The sequence below is a fragment of the Rosa rugosa genome, chromosome 6, assembly GCF_958449725.1.
Source record: "Rosa rugosa chromosome 6, drRosRugo1.1, whole genome shotgun sequence".
NCBI classification, from domain to species: domain Eukaryota; kingdom Viridiplantae; phylum Streptophyta; class Magnoliopsida; order Rosales; family Rosaceae; genus Rosa; species Rosa rugosa.
Genome location: NC_084825.1, coordinates 13296394 through 13313421, shown reverse-complemented (window position 1 = coordinate 13313421; position 17028 = coordinate 13296394). Strand labels below are relative to the sequence as shown.

General features: G+C 36.0%; 2 protein-coding genes and 2 long non-coding RNA genes across 7 annotated transcripts; 3 read left to right on the top strand and 1 right to left on the bottom strand.

Annotated features, from left to right (window-relative positions):
- On the top strand, positions 1–2274 carry LOC133718041 (thylakoid lumenal 15 kDa protein 1, chloroplastic-like). 4 transcript variants are annotated; one of them, XR_009850072.1, is made up of 3 exons: positions 1–70; positions 227–288; positions 1925–2274. XR_009850072.1 is itself a non-coding variant. In XM_062144838.1 (2 exons), exons 1-2 carry the CDS (start codon positions 202–204, stop codon positions 2075–2077), a joined length of 240 nt encoding a protein of 79 aa, XP_062000822.1. In that variant the 5' UTR covers positions 152–201; the 3' UTR covers positions 2078–2274. The 4 variants fall into 4 exon arrangements, 1 of the variants encoding a protein (XP_062000822.1); XR_009850073.1 differs by having other exon boundaries at positions 227–1180; XR_009850071.1 differs by lacking the exon at positions 1–70 and having other exon boundaries at positions 152–1180.
- Positions 2275–4881: 2607 nt separating this feature from the next.
- LOC133715630 (non-functional NADPH-dependent codeinone reductase 2-like) lies at positions 4882–6899 on the top strand. The gene is made up of 4 exons (XM_062142187.1): positions 4882–5302; positions 5791–6037; positions 6138–6317; positions 6460–6899. The coding sequence occupies exons 1-4, from the start codon at positions 4959–4961 to the stop codon at positions 6682–6684; spliced, it is 996 nt and encodes a 331-aa protein (XP_061998171.1). The 5' UTR covers positions 4882–4958; the 3' UTR covers positions 6685–6899.
- A 3825-nt stretch (positions 6900–10724) lies between these two features.
- LOC133717697 (uncharacterized) lies at positions 10725–13674 on the top strand. Its single transcript, XR_009849889.1, has 3 exons — positions 10725–11477; positions 12295–12371; positions 13240–13674. It is a non-coding gene; the product is annotated as an uncharacterized LOC133717697 (long non-coding RNA).
- A 1234-nt stretch (positions 13675–14908) lies between these two features.
- LOC133714313 (uncharacterized) lies at positions 14909–17028 on the bottom strand. Its single transcript, XR_009848573.1, has 3 exons — positions 16865–17028; positions 16620–16696; positions 14909–15215 (listed from the first exon to the last, which is right to left on the bottom strand). It is a non-coding gene; the product is annotated as an uncharacterized LOC133714313 (long non-coding RNA).

The window sequence follows — 17028 nt, the reverse complement described above, 5'->3', positions numbered from 1 at the left end:
AGGTTCCATTGGAGAGGTACCAATTTTGGTGGTGAAGCTTCAAGCTTACATGAATTATAGTGGGGAAGCGGTGTGTTCTCATCATCTTTATTTGCTATCTTGAGTTAATATAGGTTCATTTTGTTTATTTTATTTTTGAAGTTTGCCTTAATGCTATTTTGTTTATTTTTGTTGTTAAGAGATTAAGCATATATCTGATATATGATGAATGATTTTCGCTATCTAGGGGGTGATCTTTCCGATGCTGATCTAAGAGGTGCAGACTTATCCTTGGCCAATGTGACAAAGGTGAGCATTGATGGAACTCTTCTGCCTGTTCAATTTGTAAGAAATACTTCTGCAGTTTGTTCGCATTGTTAATGTTTATCAAGTATATATATGTTTTTCACAATCAGATTACCTGTTTAATACAACCTATGCGTGATAAATGGTTGAAAAAGGTAGAGAGGCTATTACAATGTGTGTACTTGTGCAGTATGTGTGTGAATATCCCATTGCTGGGAGCCTGGACATATTGGATTCCAATGTGGACTTTTATGGTCAATGAGCTTTTGTGCCAATTGGGGACATAGATAGTCCTATCTTCATAAGGTTCAGCTTAGGTTAGGTTTTGGTTTCCTTGTGAAAAGCATAATGTTGAGTATGACTCAACCCTGAATATTAAGTTTAAAGGCCTAAACCCTTGCCCTTGAAGCTAACAGGCTCAAAATTGTTCACTAGTTCTTTGTCCCTGTCATAAGCATTGTTTTCATTATGGAGATTTGGAGATGCAGTGACAATGAAATTGTGAAATCCAGAAACAATTTTTTTTCTTTTTCTTTTGTTTATATATGTTTATGTAAAGTTGTTTTTAGGATGAGTTCTTTTACCATGTTCTTTTACCTAAGGTTATTTATTTGTTATTGTTAAAGCTAGCAGTTAGTTTTTAAATTAGGTTTATTTTTGTTTATTAAGCATCAGTGGATGCTAGCTTCACGTACTTGACACCTAGAAGCCACCTAGCTCAAGGTCTTATCTCTTCCACCGTTTGGCTTTCACCTTTTCTTCCCCATTGAGATACTGATCTGGGATGGTACCTCTTAGTTTTTCTTTTCTTTTCTTTGAGACTGGGGATTGAAGAGAAAACAAGGAGAAGAACTAAGCTTGTTTCCGATTTGGGTTCGGGGGTATTAAGTTGAGGGTGAGGTTTTCAAGTTTCTACTTTGTGGTCTTCTGCATCTATTTTCGTACTTTAATAATCTCCTTATTGATTATTACTTTAGAGTATTGGGTTGCAGTTTCTGGTGTTGAATATGTGTTCTGTTATTCGTCAATTCCGTAGATACTTAGGTGGCAGGGTTATGGAACGAGTGTCCGAGTGTGAGGAGTTTTGTCTTTTGTAAACTTTCTCCTTTGTTTTGATGTTATGTGCCACAGGGCATTATCCCTTGCTGCAAGGGTTTTGATCATGTTCATATGCAGTTTAACTCTTGTATGTTTGTAAATTAATTCACTCGAGTGGTATGTAAAGCCATGTTTTTATTTCACTTCTGAAGTGCATAATTTCTTTTACTTTCTTTTACTGTTTCTTGAGTTGTAAATGATTGTCATATCCTTTATGATCTCTACATTTCTGGGATCGGGGCATGACAGAAATTGTTAGATGTTTCCAGCCAAGTTAATAGGAATATTATGAGGAATGTTCCCTTGAATTTTATTACTTTACCGGAACCTCAGAAGGTTTTTAGATTCTCTTTTAAAAGTTTTGCTTGTTTTTAGCCCGACTGTATTGAGTTATGTCTCCATTCCTTGGTCCACTCATGTGTTAGTGGCAGGGTTGAATTGGGCTTCCACTAGGCCCGAGGTTCAAATCTTGCCAAAGCAAAGACATATTGAAGAAAAGTTTCCATAAGTGTTCTTACTATGCATGTATTACTTTTTGCAGGTAAATTTGAGCAATGCCAACTTGGAAGGTGCATTTACTACAGACAACATATCTTTCAAAGGATCAACTGCCACTTCCAAAGAGGAGCACTCCAAAGTTGCCGGAATACACCAAGGACTGGAAACTCAAGTTACAAGTATTTTTATCTTATAACAAACTGCTATTATTTTCTTTTTTCGTTTTACTGTAACTATAAACAATTTTAGTCTTCTTATGGTTTATTTAGAAGACTTCAATCTTGTTCTTTTCTTTTGCTGTTGTATATGGAGAAGTTTAGGCCATATGTCCCCTTCTCCATACTCTTTGTACTCTTTTTATCAATAGTATTAATAAGAATTTTCTTTTGCTTACAGCTGGTATTCTCATTGTGAAACTTCTCTAGTAAAGAAACTGATTTAGTAATCACTTCTAAACTGTAAATTGAAGCAAAAAGAATGAAAACACAACACCTTGAAATAACAAACTGATGTTATAATTACAAAGGACATCAGTTCTATCAATAGAACATATGTCTAATACTGATATATAAATCAATTTCTTATATTAAACGATGTCATAGTAGGAAACGAAATCAGATTTTTATAAATCAAACGATGTGTAGAGTCATTTTATACATCGGGAGTTTCTAAGAAACTGATGTCTAGAGTCATTTTTAACATCGGCTAAAAACCGATGTCTGGGATTTCCCTATCTTTAACATCCCCCACTAAGACATCGGATGGTTTTTTTTTTAACATCGGTTTCTGACCGATGTCTAAGGCCAAAATTCTAGTAGTGAGCTCTTGATCTCTGCCTCCAATATTTCTCCTGTAGGGCTAGGATTTGACTATGTCGCACATGCAGGAGGCGTTGCTCCTTATATTGTTCAGGTGAGAATGGCCTCTTCATGATATCATTCATTTTAGCCTCGAGACTGTGTAGCTCATTCTTTTGTTGTTGAAACTCAGTAACATGCCACATGCCATAAGTTGCTGACCTGTGATAGCAATTTTTTGTCCTATTTGATGCAAAACATTCCCAGTAGTAGGTTGGGACCAATGTCGCTGAATGAGGGCAGCACATTTCTCATCACCATGCCCATGGTTGGAAGTTTGATTCTATTTAACACCCATTAATTCGTTTTTTTTTCCTTTCTCTGGTACTAATTTAGTGAAGATAAAAATACGTTTTTGTTTAACAAATTGCCTATTTTTCCTGTACTCATGTGTATCATTATTTCCAAAGAAAGAAAAAATTTGAGTTAATGGGTGTTGAAGAGAATTAAGTTTTGGGGTCGTGACCACTTACCCAATTTCAACATCAACATTGCCCACTTGCTCCACCAACAGTTTTTTAATCCCTTTTACCCAATTTAATCATGAATGACAATGTTACCCTCATTTTAACAAACACCTCAGACTCTCTCTATCTCGACTCTGTGACTCTCTCTCTCATATCCAGATCTAATCCATCTCTCTCTCTCTAAAATCTGCCGACCCAAACCACCGTCGTCGGTCTGGCAACAACTCCCCTGAGGGCTTCTCGGCCATCACTGCCGGCCAGTCCATCGAGCCCAGGTAGGTCCTCGAGCCCAAGCGCATGAACTGCTGCGTCGAGACCAGCGAATTCAAAAAGGTCGCCGCCGACTGTTACTTCTGGAAGCTTCTCGCGGAAATTGAAGACCTCCACCTGAAAATGGACCCGAAGGACTTTCTCCGGCTCAAGAACCAGTTGAAGATCGAAGGGACGATACATAGTCGTTTTGTTATAGATCGAAGGGACTGGTGGAGATCACCAGGCTGTGAACCAGATGAAGATCGAAGGGACGATACAGAGACGTTTTGCTATAGATCGAAGGGACTGGTGGAGATCACCAGGCTGTGTACGGGCTTGAAGCATAAGGCACCGAACATGTTGGGTGTGGAGATCAATTTCTTTTGGCTGGGTGCGGTGAGGCCGGCGGCCAAAACAAATTTTTTTTTTTTTTGGATGAATGTAAAAAAGAAGAAATTTTTTTCCTTCTTAGGGTTTTTTTTTTTTTTTTTGACGGAAACTAGTAAACTAGAGTTTTTTTTCTTGGCTATTGGCTGATAACGTATAAAAGTAAGAGTATTGGGAGGCAATACTATGAGTATTGGGGGGCAATAATATGATTACTGGGGAGCAATAATATGATCAATTGTGTCTGTAATGTATTCATTTTAGTTTTGAGAGTTTATACAATTCACTGGACGGAAATAATATGATTATTGGAGGCAATAATATGATTATTGAGAGGCAATTATATGAGTATTGGGGGGCAATAATATGATTACTGGGGGGCAATAATATGATCAATTGAGCCTGTAGTGTATTCATTTTGGTTTTGGGAGTTTATACAATTCACTGGACTGAAATAATATGATAATTGGAGGCAATAATATGAGTATTGAGGGGCAATAATATGGTTACTGGGGGGCAATAATAGCCGGATTCCGGTGACCGATCGCCGGATTCCGGTCATCGGTTGCCGGATTTCGGTTACCAGTCGCCGGATTCCGGTCACCGGAGTGGGCTGCCGGCCACTGGTCACCGGAGTCCGGCAAGGTGGAGGATGACTTCTCCCTCTAAGTGAGAAAGAAGGAAAGGGCAAAAGAGTCCCAAAAATAAATAAAAAGAATTAATTGGGTAAAGAGGAAATAATCCCTTAGAGTGTTTTGGGTAAATGGAGTTTTTAAACTGTTGGTGGAGCAAGTGGGCAATTTGTAAGCTGAAATTGGGTAAATGATCATTTCCCCTTAAGTTTAAGTTTTTGTACCAAAGAAAAGAAAGAAAAACGAATTAAAGAGTGTTCGAAGAATGAACCCTTATATGATGGTCATTAGTCAAATAATCTAGAATATGGCTATATTTCCAACTACTCATAGACTTCCAAATTCCAACCACTCAAATACATGTGTACCATATAGAAAGTTATAAGAGAGACGCAAACTTATAGTCAAGGCTTTCAAAAATGGATCACTACCACTGTACCACAAAATCATAACTATCGATTTTGTACGTAGATATCTCGAAGATGGAGAACATAAGCAATATTCCGGAGTTGGCGCTAACCGTCGTCCCAAATAGTATTGCAAGTGATAAAAGCAGTATTCCGGTGCTAGGTTTAGGAACGGCTGCATATCCTTTTGTTGCCTCTGAAGTAGCAAAAGAAGCCATTCTCACTGCAATCAAAGTCGGCTACAGACATTTTGATACCGCTGCTGTTTACCAGACGGAGCCAGTTCTTGGTGAAGCCATTGCCGAAGCTCTTTCACTTGGCCTCGTCAAATCCCGGGATGAGCTTTTTGTTACTTCCAAGCTTTGGTGCACGGATGCACACCATCACCTTGTCCTGCCTGCCATTCATAAAACACTCGAGTACGTATACTCAATTCATTTAATTTCACACACACACAGCCTTGTTATATGTGCAATACTCACCTTTCTGGGATGGCGGGATCTATATATTGATTTATCTGTAACGGACAAGATTCCATGTATATATTGATCTATATATTTGAAAAAATGCACATTTCCTATGCTTAGTCGACTACCCAATCATAGACTTTGACAATCTAAATTGTTCATTTTTTGGTTAACCCCTAAGTAAAGATAATTCGTGCCAAAAATCTGAGAAATATTGGGCGTGGTGTTTGTACTTGGATGACAATATTAATAGTAATCAAATAGCTAAATGAATGATTTCAAATCTGGCTAGTTTTTAGCATAGACTACCTTAAAAGAGAAAACAAAAAGTCGGAAGTCTCCAATTATTGGGTAGACTTCTGCAGTTATCGAATCTGCAAATGTTCACATTAATTAGGGGGATCTTTTGATTTAGTATATGTCTGGCTATACCCCTGCAGGAATCTAGGATTGGAATACCTAGATTTGTATCTCATTCATTGGCCTATGAGTATGGAGCCGGCGGAAAGCTATGACATACTTTTTAAGAAAGAGCATTTTCTTCCTATGGACTTCAAGTCGGTGTGGGAAGCAATGGAAGAGTGCCAGAAGCTAGGCCTCACCAAGGCAATAGGAGTCAGCAATTTCTCATGCAAAAAGATTGAAATCTTGCTTTCCACTGCAAAAATCCCTCCTGCAGTCAACCAAGTAATTAAGTAGTTAATAAAGGTTTGGTACGTTATTCTTTAGTTTATTAAATAATTGCATGCATGCTTAATTTGGTTTCATTGATTTGGAATTAATTTAGGTGGAGATGAACCCGCTATGGCAGCAGAAAAAGCTGAGAGAGTTTTGTGAAAGAAAAGGTATAATCATCACTGCCTACTCTCCTTTGGGGGCAAAAGGGGCACCGTGGGGAACAAATGGAGTGATGGAATGTGAGACGCTCAAACAAATTGCTGAAGCAAAAAGGAAAACTCTTGCTCAGGTTAAGTATTACATGCTAAATTTCCGATTTCTATCCTTAAATATGTACGTACGTTTATTCAGATGCAGATCTTTCATTCCGATTAATTCCCTCGTTTTAATCAAAACTGTGGCTAAAATTTTTGCATGTGGATCATGATCAGGTTTGTCTGAGATGGGCATATGAGCAAGGGGTGAGTGTGGTGGTGAAGAGCTTTAACAAAGAGAGGATGAAGGAAAATATGGACATATTTGAATGGGAGCTGCTGCCTGAGGAAGTTGACAAGATCAATCAAATTCCGCAAAAGAGAGGATGTCAAGCATCCGAGTTGGTTTCAGATAATGGCCCTTTCAAGTCTCTAGAAGAGGTTTGGGATGGAGATATTTAAGGTCAATCGATGACCGAGATTTATTAATCAATATTACATATGTCGTAATTGTATAAAAAAAAAAACATATGTCGTAATTTGCTCAAATTGCTTTTGGCTGATCAGATCAACTTCTGTTCAATAATGCTCGAAGCAATATTTTGATTTTTCTTTTCTTTTTTGTGCACGAACTGATGCGAATAATCGATTATGTAATAGTTGTCATTTTATTATCATGCCGGTTGTCATTAAGGTTGGACGTAATTTTTATAGAAATTTCGATGGCACAAATAATCAAAGGTAGGTTTGTTGAAAAGGTACATGCATTTATATTTAGCGTTAGCTCGAAAGCAAGGTTTCAAATTTCGGTTTTGGTTTCGATTTCGGTACTCCAAATTTAAGGAAATTTCGGAGAAAGTTTCGATTTCGGTGGAAATTTCGGTTAAAAATAAAGAAATCATATTAATTGCATTTATAAAATGATATTTTTGAATGAAACTTTTACATGGACTAAACTAACCTATAATAAATCTATTTACACTGTAGCCTCTCTAAAATTATACAATTATAATAGAATTGTGATATTTAATATGTACGAGTAATTAACTAGTACTATTGTAGGTTGCTAAACTAGTGTTTTTATCTATATGTAATTATAATTGTGCTGTATATTGATAATGTGAATGTGATTTACTTTTTTTTTTTTATGGCTGGAATTCAGTTGAATTGTCATTGTTCCAAAATATATAGATCACTCAACCTTGACTAACTCAAACCTGACTAAATGGCTCAACCTTGACTAACTCAAACCTGACTAAATGGTGTACAAGTCGAATTGTCAATGGTGTACAAGTCGAATTGTCAATGTTCCACAATATATAGATCACTCAACCTTGACTAACTTAATCTTGACTAAATGACGTACAAGTTGAATTGTCAATGGCATACAAGTTGAATTGTCATTGTTCCACAATATATAGATCACTCAACCTTGACTAAATGGCGTACAAGTTGAATTAATTGTCATTGTTTCATACTAAATGGCGTACAAGTTGAATTTGGACAATGCATATAAAAGCACCGTTTGAGTAATACTAGTCTTACCCAAGGTTTCAAATTTCGGTTTGGGTTTTGATTTTGGTACGTACTTCAAATTTAAGAAAATTTCGGAGAAAGTTTCGACTTCGGTTAAAAATAAAGAAATCATATTAATTGCATTTATAAAATATTATTTTTGAATGAAACTTTTAAATAGAATAAACTGACCTATAATAAACCAATTTACAATGTAGCCTCTCTAAAATTATACATTTATAATACAATTGTGATATTTAATATGTACGAGTAATTAACTAGTACTATAGTAGGTTGCTAAACTAGTGTTTTTATCTATATGTAATTATAATTGTGCTGTATATTTGATAATGTGAATGTGAATTACCTTTTTTTGTTTTTTTTATGGCTGGAATTCAGTTGAATTGTCATTGTTCCACAATATATAGATCATTCAACCTTGACTAAATCAAACCAGACTAAATGTGTACAAGTTGAATTGTCAATGGCGTACGAGTTGAATTGTCATTGTTCCACAATATATAGATCACTGAACCTTGACTAAATGGCATACAAGTTGAATTGTCAATGGTGTACAAGTTGAATTGTCATTGTTCCACACTAAATGGCGTACAAGTTGAATTCAGACAATGCATATAAAAGCACCGTTTAAGTAATACTAGTCTTACCCAAGGTTTCAAATTTTAGTTTCGGTTTCGATTTCGGTAATTCAAATTTAAGGAAATTTTGGAGAATGTTTCGATTTCGGTTAAAAATAAAGAAATCACATTAATTGCATTTATAAAATGATATTTTTGAATGAAACTTTTACATAGACTAAACTAACCTATAATAAATCTATTTACACTGTAGCATCTCTAAAATTATACATTTATAATAGAATTGTGATATTTAATATGTACGAGTAATTAACTAGTACTATAGTAGATTGCTCCACTAGTGTTTTTATCTATATGTAATTATAATTGTGCTATATATTGATAATGTGAATGTGATTTACTTTTTTATTTTTATTTGTTTTTTTTTTATGGCTGGAACCCAGTTGAATTGTCATTGTTCCACAATATATCAATCACTCAACCTTGACTAACTCAAACCTGACTAAATGGTGGTACAAGTTGAATTGTCATTGTTCCACAATATATAGATCACTCAACCTTGACTAACTTAACCTTGACTAAATGGCGTACAAGTTGAATTGTCAATGGCGTACAAGTTGAATAGTCATTGTTCCGCAATATATAGATCACTCAACCTTGACTAAATGGCGTACAAGTTGAATGGTCATTGTTCCACACTAAATGGCGTATAAGTTGAATTTGGACAATGCATATAAAAGCTTTTAGTAATACTAGTCTTACCCAAGGTTTCAAATTTCGATTTTGGTTTCCATCTCAGTACTTCAAATTTAAGGAAATTTTGGAGAAAGTTTCGATTTCGGATAAAAATAAACAAATCATATTAATTGCATTTATAAAATTATATTTTTGAATGAAACTTTTATATAGACTAAACTGACCTATAATAAACCTATTTACAATGTAGCCTCTCTAAAATTATACATTTATAATAGAATTGTGATATTTAATATGTACGAGTAATTAACTAGTACTATACTAGGTTGCTAAACTACTAAAAGCAAATGAGTTTATTGTTGCATTCAACTTGATTGGAAAAAAAAAAAATCAAAATTTCATATTTTCTCTATGAAAATATGAGTAAAAAACTTCGTTGTCGGTGGCATACAAATTTCACAGAAATTTTGGAGAAATTTCGGACAAAATTTCGGTATGAATTTTTAAATATATTTTGTGTGTGTAGATATTTAAGAAATTAAGAATTTCGTGGAAATGTATGGACAATTTCGAAAAATTTCGGGAAACTCCTGACGGAAATGATATAGCATATGAATTCAGTACTTCCAAATTACAGAAATTTCGATGGAAATTTCGGTAGTTTCGGAGAAATTTGAAACTTTGGCTAGAAGTACAACCAAAAAAGGATCGCCCCTAATATCGGGTCAAGTTGTCCAACTGCTCATTGAATTTGATGGTCCTATGCAGCAAGAATTGACATATGTAAAACGTGTTGTAAATATTAATTTTTATGTGGTTGTCCACGTTATTAGTTAGGGACCTACATGTAATATCTCAATAGTCTGAATACTTATCATGTAAACCATACCTCTATATAAGGAAGGCCTCTGAGAATGAATAATACACTTCTCCATTTTCCCCTCATCTCTCTTTATACATTTCTTACTCTCTAAAAAATAAATCAATACTTTATAACACGTTATCAACACACTATTCTTTTCTTTAAAACTCTATGACGATCAACGAGTCCTTATGGTGCAGCTCTGTTGCTTCTGACCATTACTGTATAATATATGTTGGCAAGCATGCGTCAATGTTTCTCTTATGTTTGCTACATGTAGATAAATAACAATTTCATTTACTCACTCTTAATAACAATTGGAATTGTTTGAAATGAAGAAGTTTAGAAAATATTATTAACCCAATGATAGGATCCTTTAATCTTATACAATTCAATTAATAAAGCTAGCATGGCACTTGTAATACCCCGAAAAATCCAAATTAAATTCCGTGGATTTTTAGAAATGATTTCACGATAGTGGGAGCGAGTACGAGGCTCGGAGAAGTTGTGGAATTAGTTCGAACGATTAATTTTCGAAAACGAACGTTATTTAGGGGCTCGCGAAAGTTGACTTTTTATACGTTCAAAATTTGGGAAAACTTCCTTCGTGAAAGTTGTAGAGCTCGGCGATACGATCGCGTGCATATGTCGAACGAAATTTTTGGAGTCCGTACGATTATGTTACGAATTTTGGAAATATGAGATTCTTTTTTTATAATCTCTTTTCCTCGGATTCTCTTTTTTTTTTTCTTTTCTTTTTCTTCCTTTTCCTTTTCCTTTTCCTTTCCCCCGGGTCTCCTTCCTTCTTTTTCTTTTTCTCTTTTTTTTTTCTTCTTTCTCTCTCTCGGCCGAACCGAACCAAAAACAGAGCAAATCATCATCAACTCACCTCTCCCACCTCAAAGCACCAGACCACATCCCACGCCTTCGCCTCGTCCTTCCGTAGCCGCCAGTGGCAGCCTTGCACCACAAAACGGCCGGCAGCGGCGGCGGAGGACACGGTTCCGTTTTGAGCTCGTTTTGGTTCGATCTCGATATCTTGAGCTACAGGACGTCGTTTTGAGTGATTCTTGAACCAGTGAGTTCTTCTTGAGTTTCTTAACAACTCTTCAGAAGGAATCGAAGCCTTAAATTGAAGTTTTGACGTCGAAATCGAGCCTTGCCGGATTCTGCAAAATTCTGCAAATTTTCCGACCACCGAAGCTTTCGATCGGTATATCTCGAGCTACAGACCATATTTTTCTGTGATTCTTAAACCAATCAGTTCGTCTTAAGTTTCTTAACAACTCTCTAGAAGGAATCGAAGCCTGAAATTGAAGTTTTTACGTCGATCGGAGCCCTCGCCGGATTCTGCAAAATTCAGCAAATTTTCCGACCACCGAAGCTTTCGATCGGTATATCTCGAGCTACAGACCATATTTTTCTGTGATTCTTGAACCAATGAGTTCGTCTTGAGTTTCTTAACAACTCTCTAGAAGGAATCGAAGCCTGAAATTGAAGTTTTGACGTCGAAATCAAGCCTTGCCGGATTCTGCAAATTTCGCCGGATTCTGGAACTTTTCCGGCCACCTCGACTGTTCTAGGTAATTTCCGACCACTTCCTTTCGTTTTCAGACTTCATGCTAGTTATGAAAGTGGATCAACTCGTCATTTTGAACAAGTTTGTAGTTGACGACTTTTGCATCGGAGGTGGTTGACCGCCGCGTTGACCGCCGTTGACCGCCCACTGACCGCCGCTTGTGGCGGCGTATTCGACCATATTTTGAGTTTTTATTATCTAGGTGATGATCTACGCATCCTTACGAGCGTTTTGATATATTACAAGGTCATTTTAGAAAACGTTGATAAATAGTGGATTTACGTTTTTACGTTACTATTTAACGTTTTTACGTTTTATCTTAAGTTTACGATCTGCGAAGATCTGACCATCGGTTTTACTTCAAATTTAGATATGTTGATCGTATGACTGTCCCGATGACTTTGTGTGGTCACGGGCGAAGATCCGACCGTTGGATCTTCGTATAAATGTGAAATAGTGATTTGGGAGGCGATTCGTGAGAATCCGACCGTCAGATTTTCGTATAATTTTATGGAGATGTTTGTTAGAGTGATTCAAGAAGATCTGACCGTTGGTTCTTTGTGATAATTTTGGAGGATGATCCTAAGGGCGATCCGTGAGGATCCGACCGTTGGATCATCGTATAATTTTGATCCGACCGTTGGATCATCGTATAAATTCGATCCGACCGTTGGATCATCGTATAATTAGAATCCGACCGTTGGATCATCATATAAATTCGATCTGACCGTTGGATCAACATTAAATTAGAATCCGACCGTTGGATTTCCGTATATGTGTGGTTTATGAATGATTTCTAAGTTAAGATCGTATCTGACTAGGTGATTGACGGTTTGAGTTGGTGGACGATTGTGGATCGTATTTTGAGCTGAATTGAAGACGCAGCGGGATTATCGAGGTGAGTAAACCTCACGTGGTTCATATTATGAACCCAATACATTTAATTACGTTATTTTATTGCAATCATATGAACTATAGTTGGTATCAATAGGCATTCCTGTGTGAATGTCTATATATATATTATTTACGTGAAATAATATGTATTGTTGGAGTTGTGTTGAGTTATTGTTGAGAAACAATACATTGTGAGAGGTATTGAGTTTATTGTTGAGAAACAATATATTGTGAGAGGTGTTGAGTTTTATTGTTGAGGAACAATAAATTGTTGTGATCTGTGGAGATCACTAGGTCACGAGGTGACCATGGCATCTATTAGTGAATCACGCTCTCGTACCGGGCTGGTGGTTATTAATAGTATTAAATCGTAATCACGTCTGTGGCCGGACGAGTGGTTACGTTCAGTTAGAGCTCTAGTCTGTCTGCCAAATGTGGAGTGACCTTATGAGTGAAATTGAGAGTAACTCATAAGTGTCTATATATATGTGGTAACCTTATGAGGGAAATTGAGAGTAACTCATAAGGGTCTATATATATATAATGAGTCTGTCTGCCAATTGTTGAGTAGTGATGTGAGGGTAATGTTGAGGTTACTTGAGACTGTGAGTTGTCAAGTATGAGTGATGTTGAGGTTACTTGAGACTGTGAGGGGTCTTATGTGAGAAGTGTTGAGGATACTTGAGTCTTTTAAGAATGAGTTCTTAAAAGAGAGCCTCAAGAGTATCCTTCCTTTTATGGTGATCGTGTTGAGTTATAATAATTGTAAGGAAATAAATCAACAATTCTTTCTTGTTTACTCATACTGGCTGTAAAAAGCTTACCGGGTTTTGTGTTGTTGCAACTCCCGGTACACTATTCAAATTGTGTAGCGGGTAATCCTACAGGACAGGAGAACCAGGACGGTGATCATGCGGTTAGAGCAATTGTTAGAGTTTTACAGCAATTGTAAGTTGTGAGGTGTGTTATGCTCATTTGAGCTTTACAATATATTGTGACAGTGAATTGTAATAATGAACTCGAAGTTTCGAGATTTGGATTTTGTAATTGTAATTATTCAGGTTTCGGATTTGAATTTATTATTCAAAATCCGGGGCGTGACAGCACTTTCTTGATATTGCAAAAGATCTAATACAAATTGAGAAACATATCTCTAGTATGGGCTATACCTCTAATTTGATCTTGATCGTCTCCCACCTCTCATTCCGTAACCCCACTGCAGATTAAGACTGCAGAATGTAATATGTTGATCAAGAAACCTTTTGCTTAAACAGATTAACCAAGAAATCATATGCTGATTCTTACTTGCCTGATCTTTGCTGTACCATTTGATGAATTTGGATGTCTATTATACCAGTAGTTAATCTGTAGAAGTTTAATACAAAGTCGAATACTTCTGTAATAAGAATTCACAATATATAATTCAAAGACAACATATCTACAGAAGATATTTACCTTATATGCATTTGCAACCCAATGAACTTGTAACTTTATACCCAGTCATTTTGAGTTTAGTCATCGTCTTTCCTCATCTATGCACCAAAGTTTTTGTGGCGAGAATCAATGACCTCAAGTCTATCTGCTATAAGCTTTATCTTTCTGTATAGAAGCTTGATAGTACATTCCCATTAGATGGCAATCGTTTTCAGTCATCTGAACCTTTTGTGTTTCCCCCAAACCACTTCCAAAACTGCCTTCTACCTAATGCAAAGACTTGGTCAGATAGGGTTATCATATTTTCCATTCCCAATTTGGGGTACCTGGTTAGGGATTGCAATCCTTTGATAAGCAACCAACAGCAGAAGATCGAATCGAACTCTCTCTCTCTCTCTTTCACTCTCTCTTTCTGTCGATTTCAATTCTCTCTTCTAAAGACAATTGTTCCAAACAAACAGATATCAAACCATTAAGCAGTACAGTTGTCCCATTATCCAACAAACATGTTAAACAACGACAAGTGTGGCCCGCGGCCCACCATTGTACCGATATTGTCCTAACTTAACCACCCGATAGGTGTTGGGTTTTTAATCACAAAAGGCCTCGGTACAATTGGGTAAGAGTCACCCATTTATAAGTTATATTTTATTTGTCACTTTTCCAATGTGGGATCTTTCCTCTCCAACACGCCCCCTCACGTGCAACCTAACTCTAGGTCTGCACGTGAAATTAATTAATCCAATTCCCACATTGGAAATTGGGACACAAGTCTCATATCGGAGACTTGGTCGATACAATCCAAGGCCCACATTGGACACTTGGTAATTTCGATGGCAATACAGGGAACCCCAATTTGGGCTCATGATACGTGCCTACGTGGAGATGCAATTGGAGAAGGACCCGCTCTGATACCATGTTAAACAGCGACAAGTGTGGCCCGTGGCCCACCATTGTACCGATATTGTCCCAACTTAACCACCCGATAGGTGTTGGGTTTTTAATCACAAAAGGCCTCGGTACAATTGGGTAAGAGCCACCCACTTATAAGTTATATTTTATTTGTCACTTTTCCAATGTGGGATCTTTCCTCTCCAACAAAACAGAGCTTAGTATACCCAAATAGTACATAGGGCAAAATATGAATGAAAGAATGAAAATGGAGAAAAAGGGAAGATTCAGTTAATTTAAGAGCAAAATTGAACAAAATATAAACCTACTAATATAGGATTAACTTATTAAAGACCCAACTGCATTTTTTGAAGATCAATGGGATTTTTAGAATTAAAAAAAAAAAAATATCTCATTGTTGTAAATGAGATGACAAATTTTGAAGATTTACCTGTCATCCATAGAAAAAAGCCAAAAACTCACAGCTGAATCACACCAATTAGAGCCACTATGAACTGCAACCCTATATATTCCAAATAGCGAAGAAACGTAATTAGAATACCATGCCATCAAAACATTAAGAAAATCATAATTTCAGCTTAGAAAACATGAAATCTATCAAGAAAACTAACAAAATCAAAATAATATTGAAATGTTAATACTACTACAGTTGTGTAAGGAATATGGATAATGACAGCAGATATGAATGAAATTGCAATAAAGGAACATTATCAAAAGTCATATAAAAAGTAGTATTCCCAAAGTAACACCAATGACTTTGTTGTTATTTATCTTAGATTGAAGAAATCAGTTTAAATTTTGAAATTTATGTTCTATCAGATTAATCTACAAACAGTGAATCAAAATGTAAACTGTATCATCTTTGAAAAAAGATTTAGCATCATCTATCTTCGAGTAATTTGACACTTCTACAACACTTCAACTTCCAAATGTACGAATATAAACACCTTAAACTTGGTTTTACACTAAAGGTGTAGTGAGGTAAGTTTTTGGCAAATGTAAGTTATAAAGCTAACTGATGAATGTAGATCGAGTTACTTTAGTTATCATTATATAGACAAAAATACTCTTTCAAAATGGAACAATTGAGAGACAGGGGATTTTTTTTTTCAACTCAAAAGTATACTCTAATATACTTATGTGAGAAAAGATTAAAAACTAATTTCTGGTTTATATTGAGTCTTAAGGAGACCAACATGACTTCTGCTACTTCCTCTGGTGGCAATAGCATTTTGTATTTCCATCTACTTTGATAATCTAAATCCAAAGACTTGACCATATTTCATCTGTATAATACATGATATAATCCCTAGGAGGCAAAAGAGAAATAGAATCAATTTTAACTGACTCTCATGGATGTAGAATTTCATACTCCATCTCATAGATGTATATTACAGTTCTTTAAAGCTGACTCTCATGGAAATACAATTTTGTGAAAACTCAAAAGTTGCATTCGATGAAAAGTCAAATATATGGCTTTTTTTTTTTTTTTTTTTTTTTTTTGATACGCAACATAAAATCAGATACGAAGGCCACGTTGGCCTCCACCGTGAGAAACCTATATATGGCTTTGGTGGAGGTTTCCTATTACACTTGAGAAACCTATCAACTTACTTGACACGTTAGAATTTAATACTCTAACCAATTCAATGAATATTGCACATAATTACAAAACTAAAGTCGTGAACAACAAAACCAAGTCTATTAGAGAAGGAACAAAATGAAAACGAACCCATTCAAGAAAGGCTCCTAATGTCAAAACAGAGATGATGTTGAATCAACAAAACAGAGAAATAATAGAGGTTTTTGTTTTGACAAATTCCAAACTTCAGAAATCAATCATTATCAAGATAAAGACATTCAACTCCTTCTAATCCAAGTTATAAATCAAGAATATCCGATGTACCTTTTCCAAGACAACACACAAATTGATTCGTTGTCTCCTCCTTTGAATGTCAGTGCATGTTTAAACTTTGATAGAGACTGCAAACAACAGAAAACCAATTTCAGATCAATCGCTTTCAGAAAGATAATAATACCGTTAAAAGACGTAGTGCTCTACAATCCAATGCCTAAAATTTAGAAAACCCCAAATTGTGAACTTTCGGAAATTTCGACCCAACTTAAAAAAAAAAAAAAAATGAACCATACCCATGCCAGATGTCTCGAATCACGGGAAGATGAACAATCGTCTTCGCCTTTCTTTTTCTGCCTGCAGCGATGACGGATCAGATTGCAGTCTCAGTTTATCTCCCTCTCTATCTCTAGATCGTTCTAGCACTCTCACAGTCTGAAGCTGTACCTCTCTCTTTATC

Bases quoted from the DNA above. Each gene is read 5' to 3' on its own strand.
- LOC133715630 (XM_062142187.1), top strand. From the start codon at position 4,959: ATGGAGAACATAAGCAATATTCCGGAGTTGGCGCTAACCGTCGTCCCA. The intron at 5,303-5,790 runs GTACGTATACTC...ATACCCCTGCAG, and splicing joins GCCATTCATAAAACACTCGA to GAATCTAGGATTGGAATACC. The intron at 6,038-6,137 runs GTAATTAAGTAG...GAATTAATTTAG, and splicing joins TCCCTCCTGCAGTCAACCAA to GTGGAGATGAACCCGCTATG.
- LOC133718041 (XM_062144838.1), top strand. From the start codon at position 202: ATGATGAATGATTTTCGCTATCTAGGGGGTGATCTTTCCGATGCTGAT. The intron at 289-1,924 runs GTGAGCATTGAT...TACTTTTTGCAG, and splicing joins CCTTGGCCAATGTGACAAAG to GTAAATTTGAGCAATGCCAA.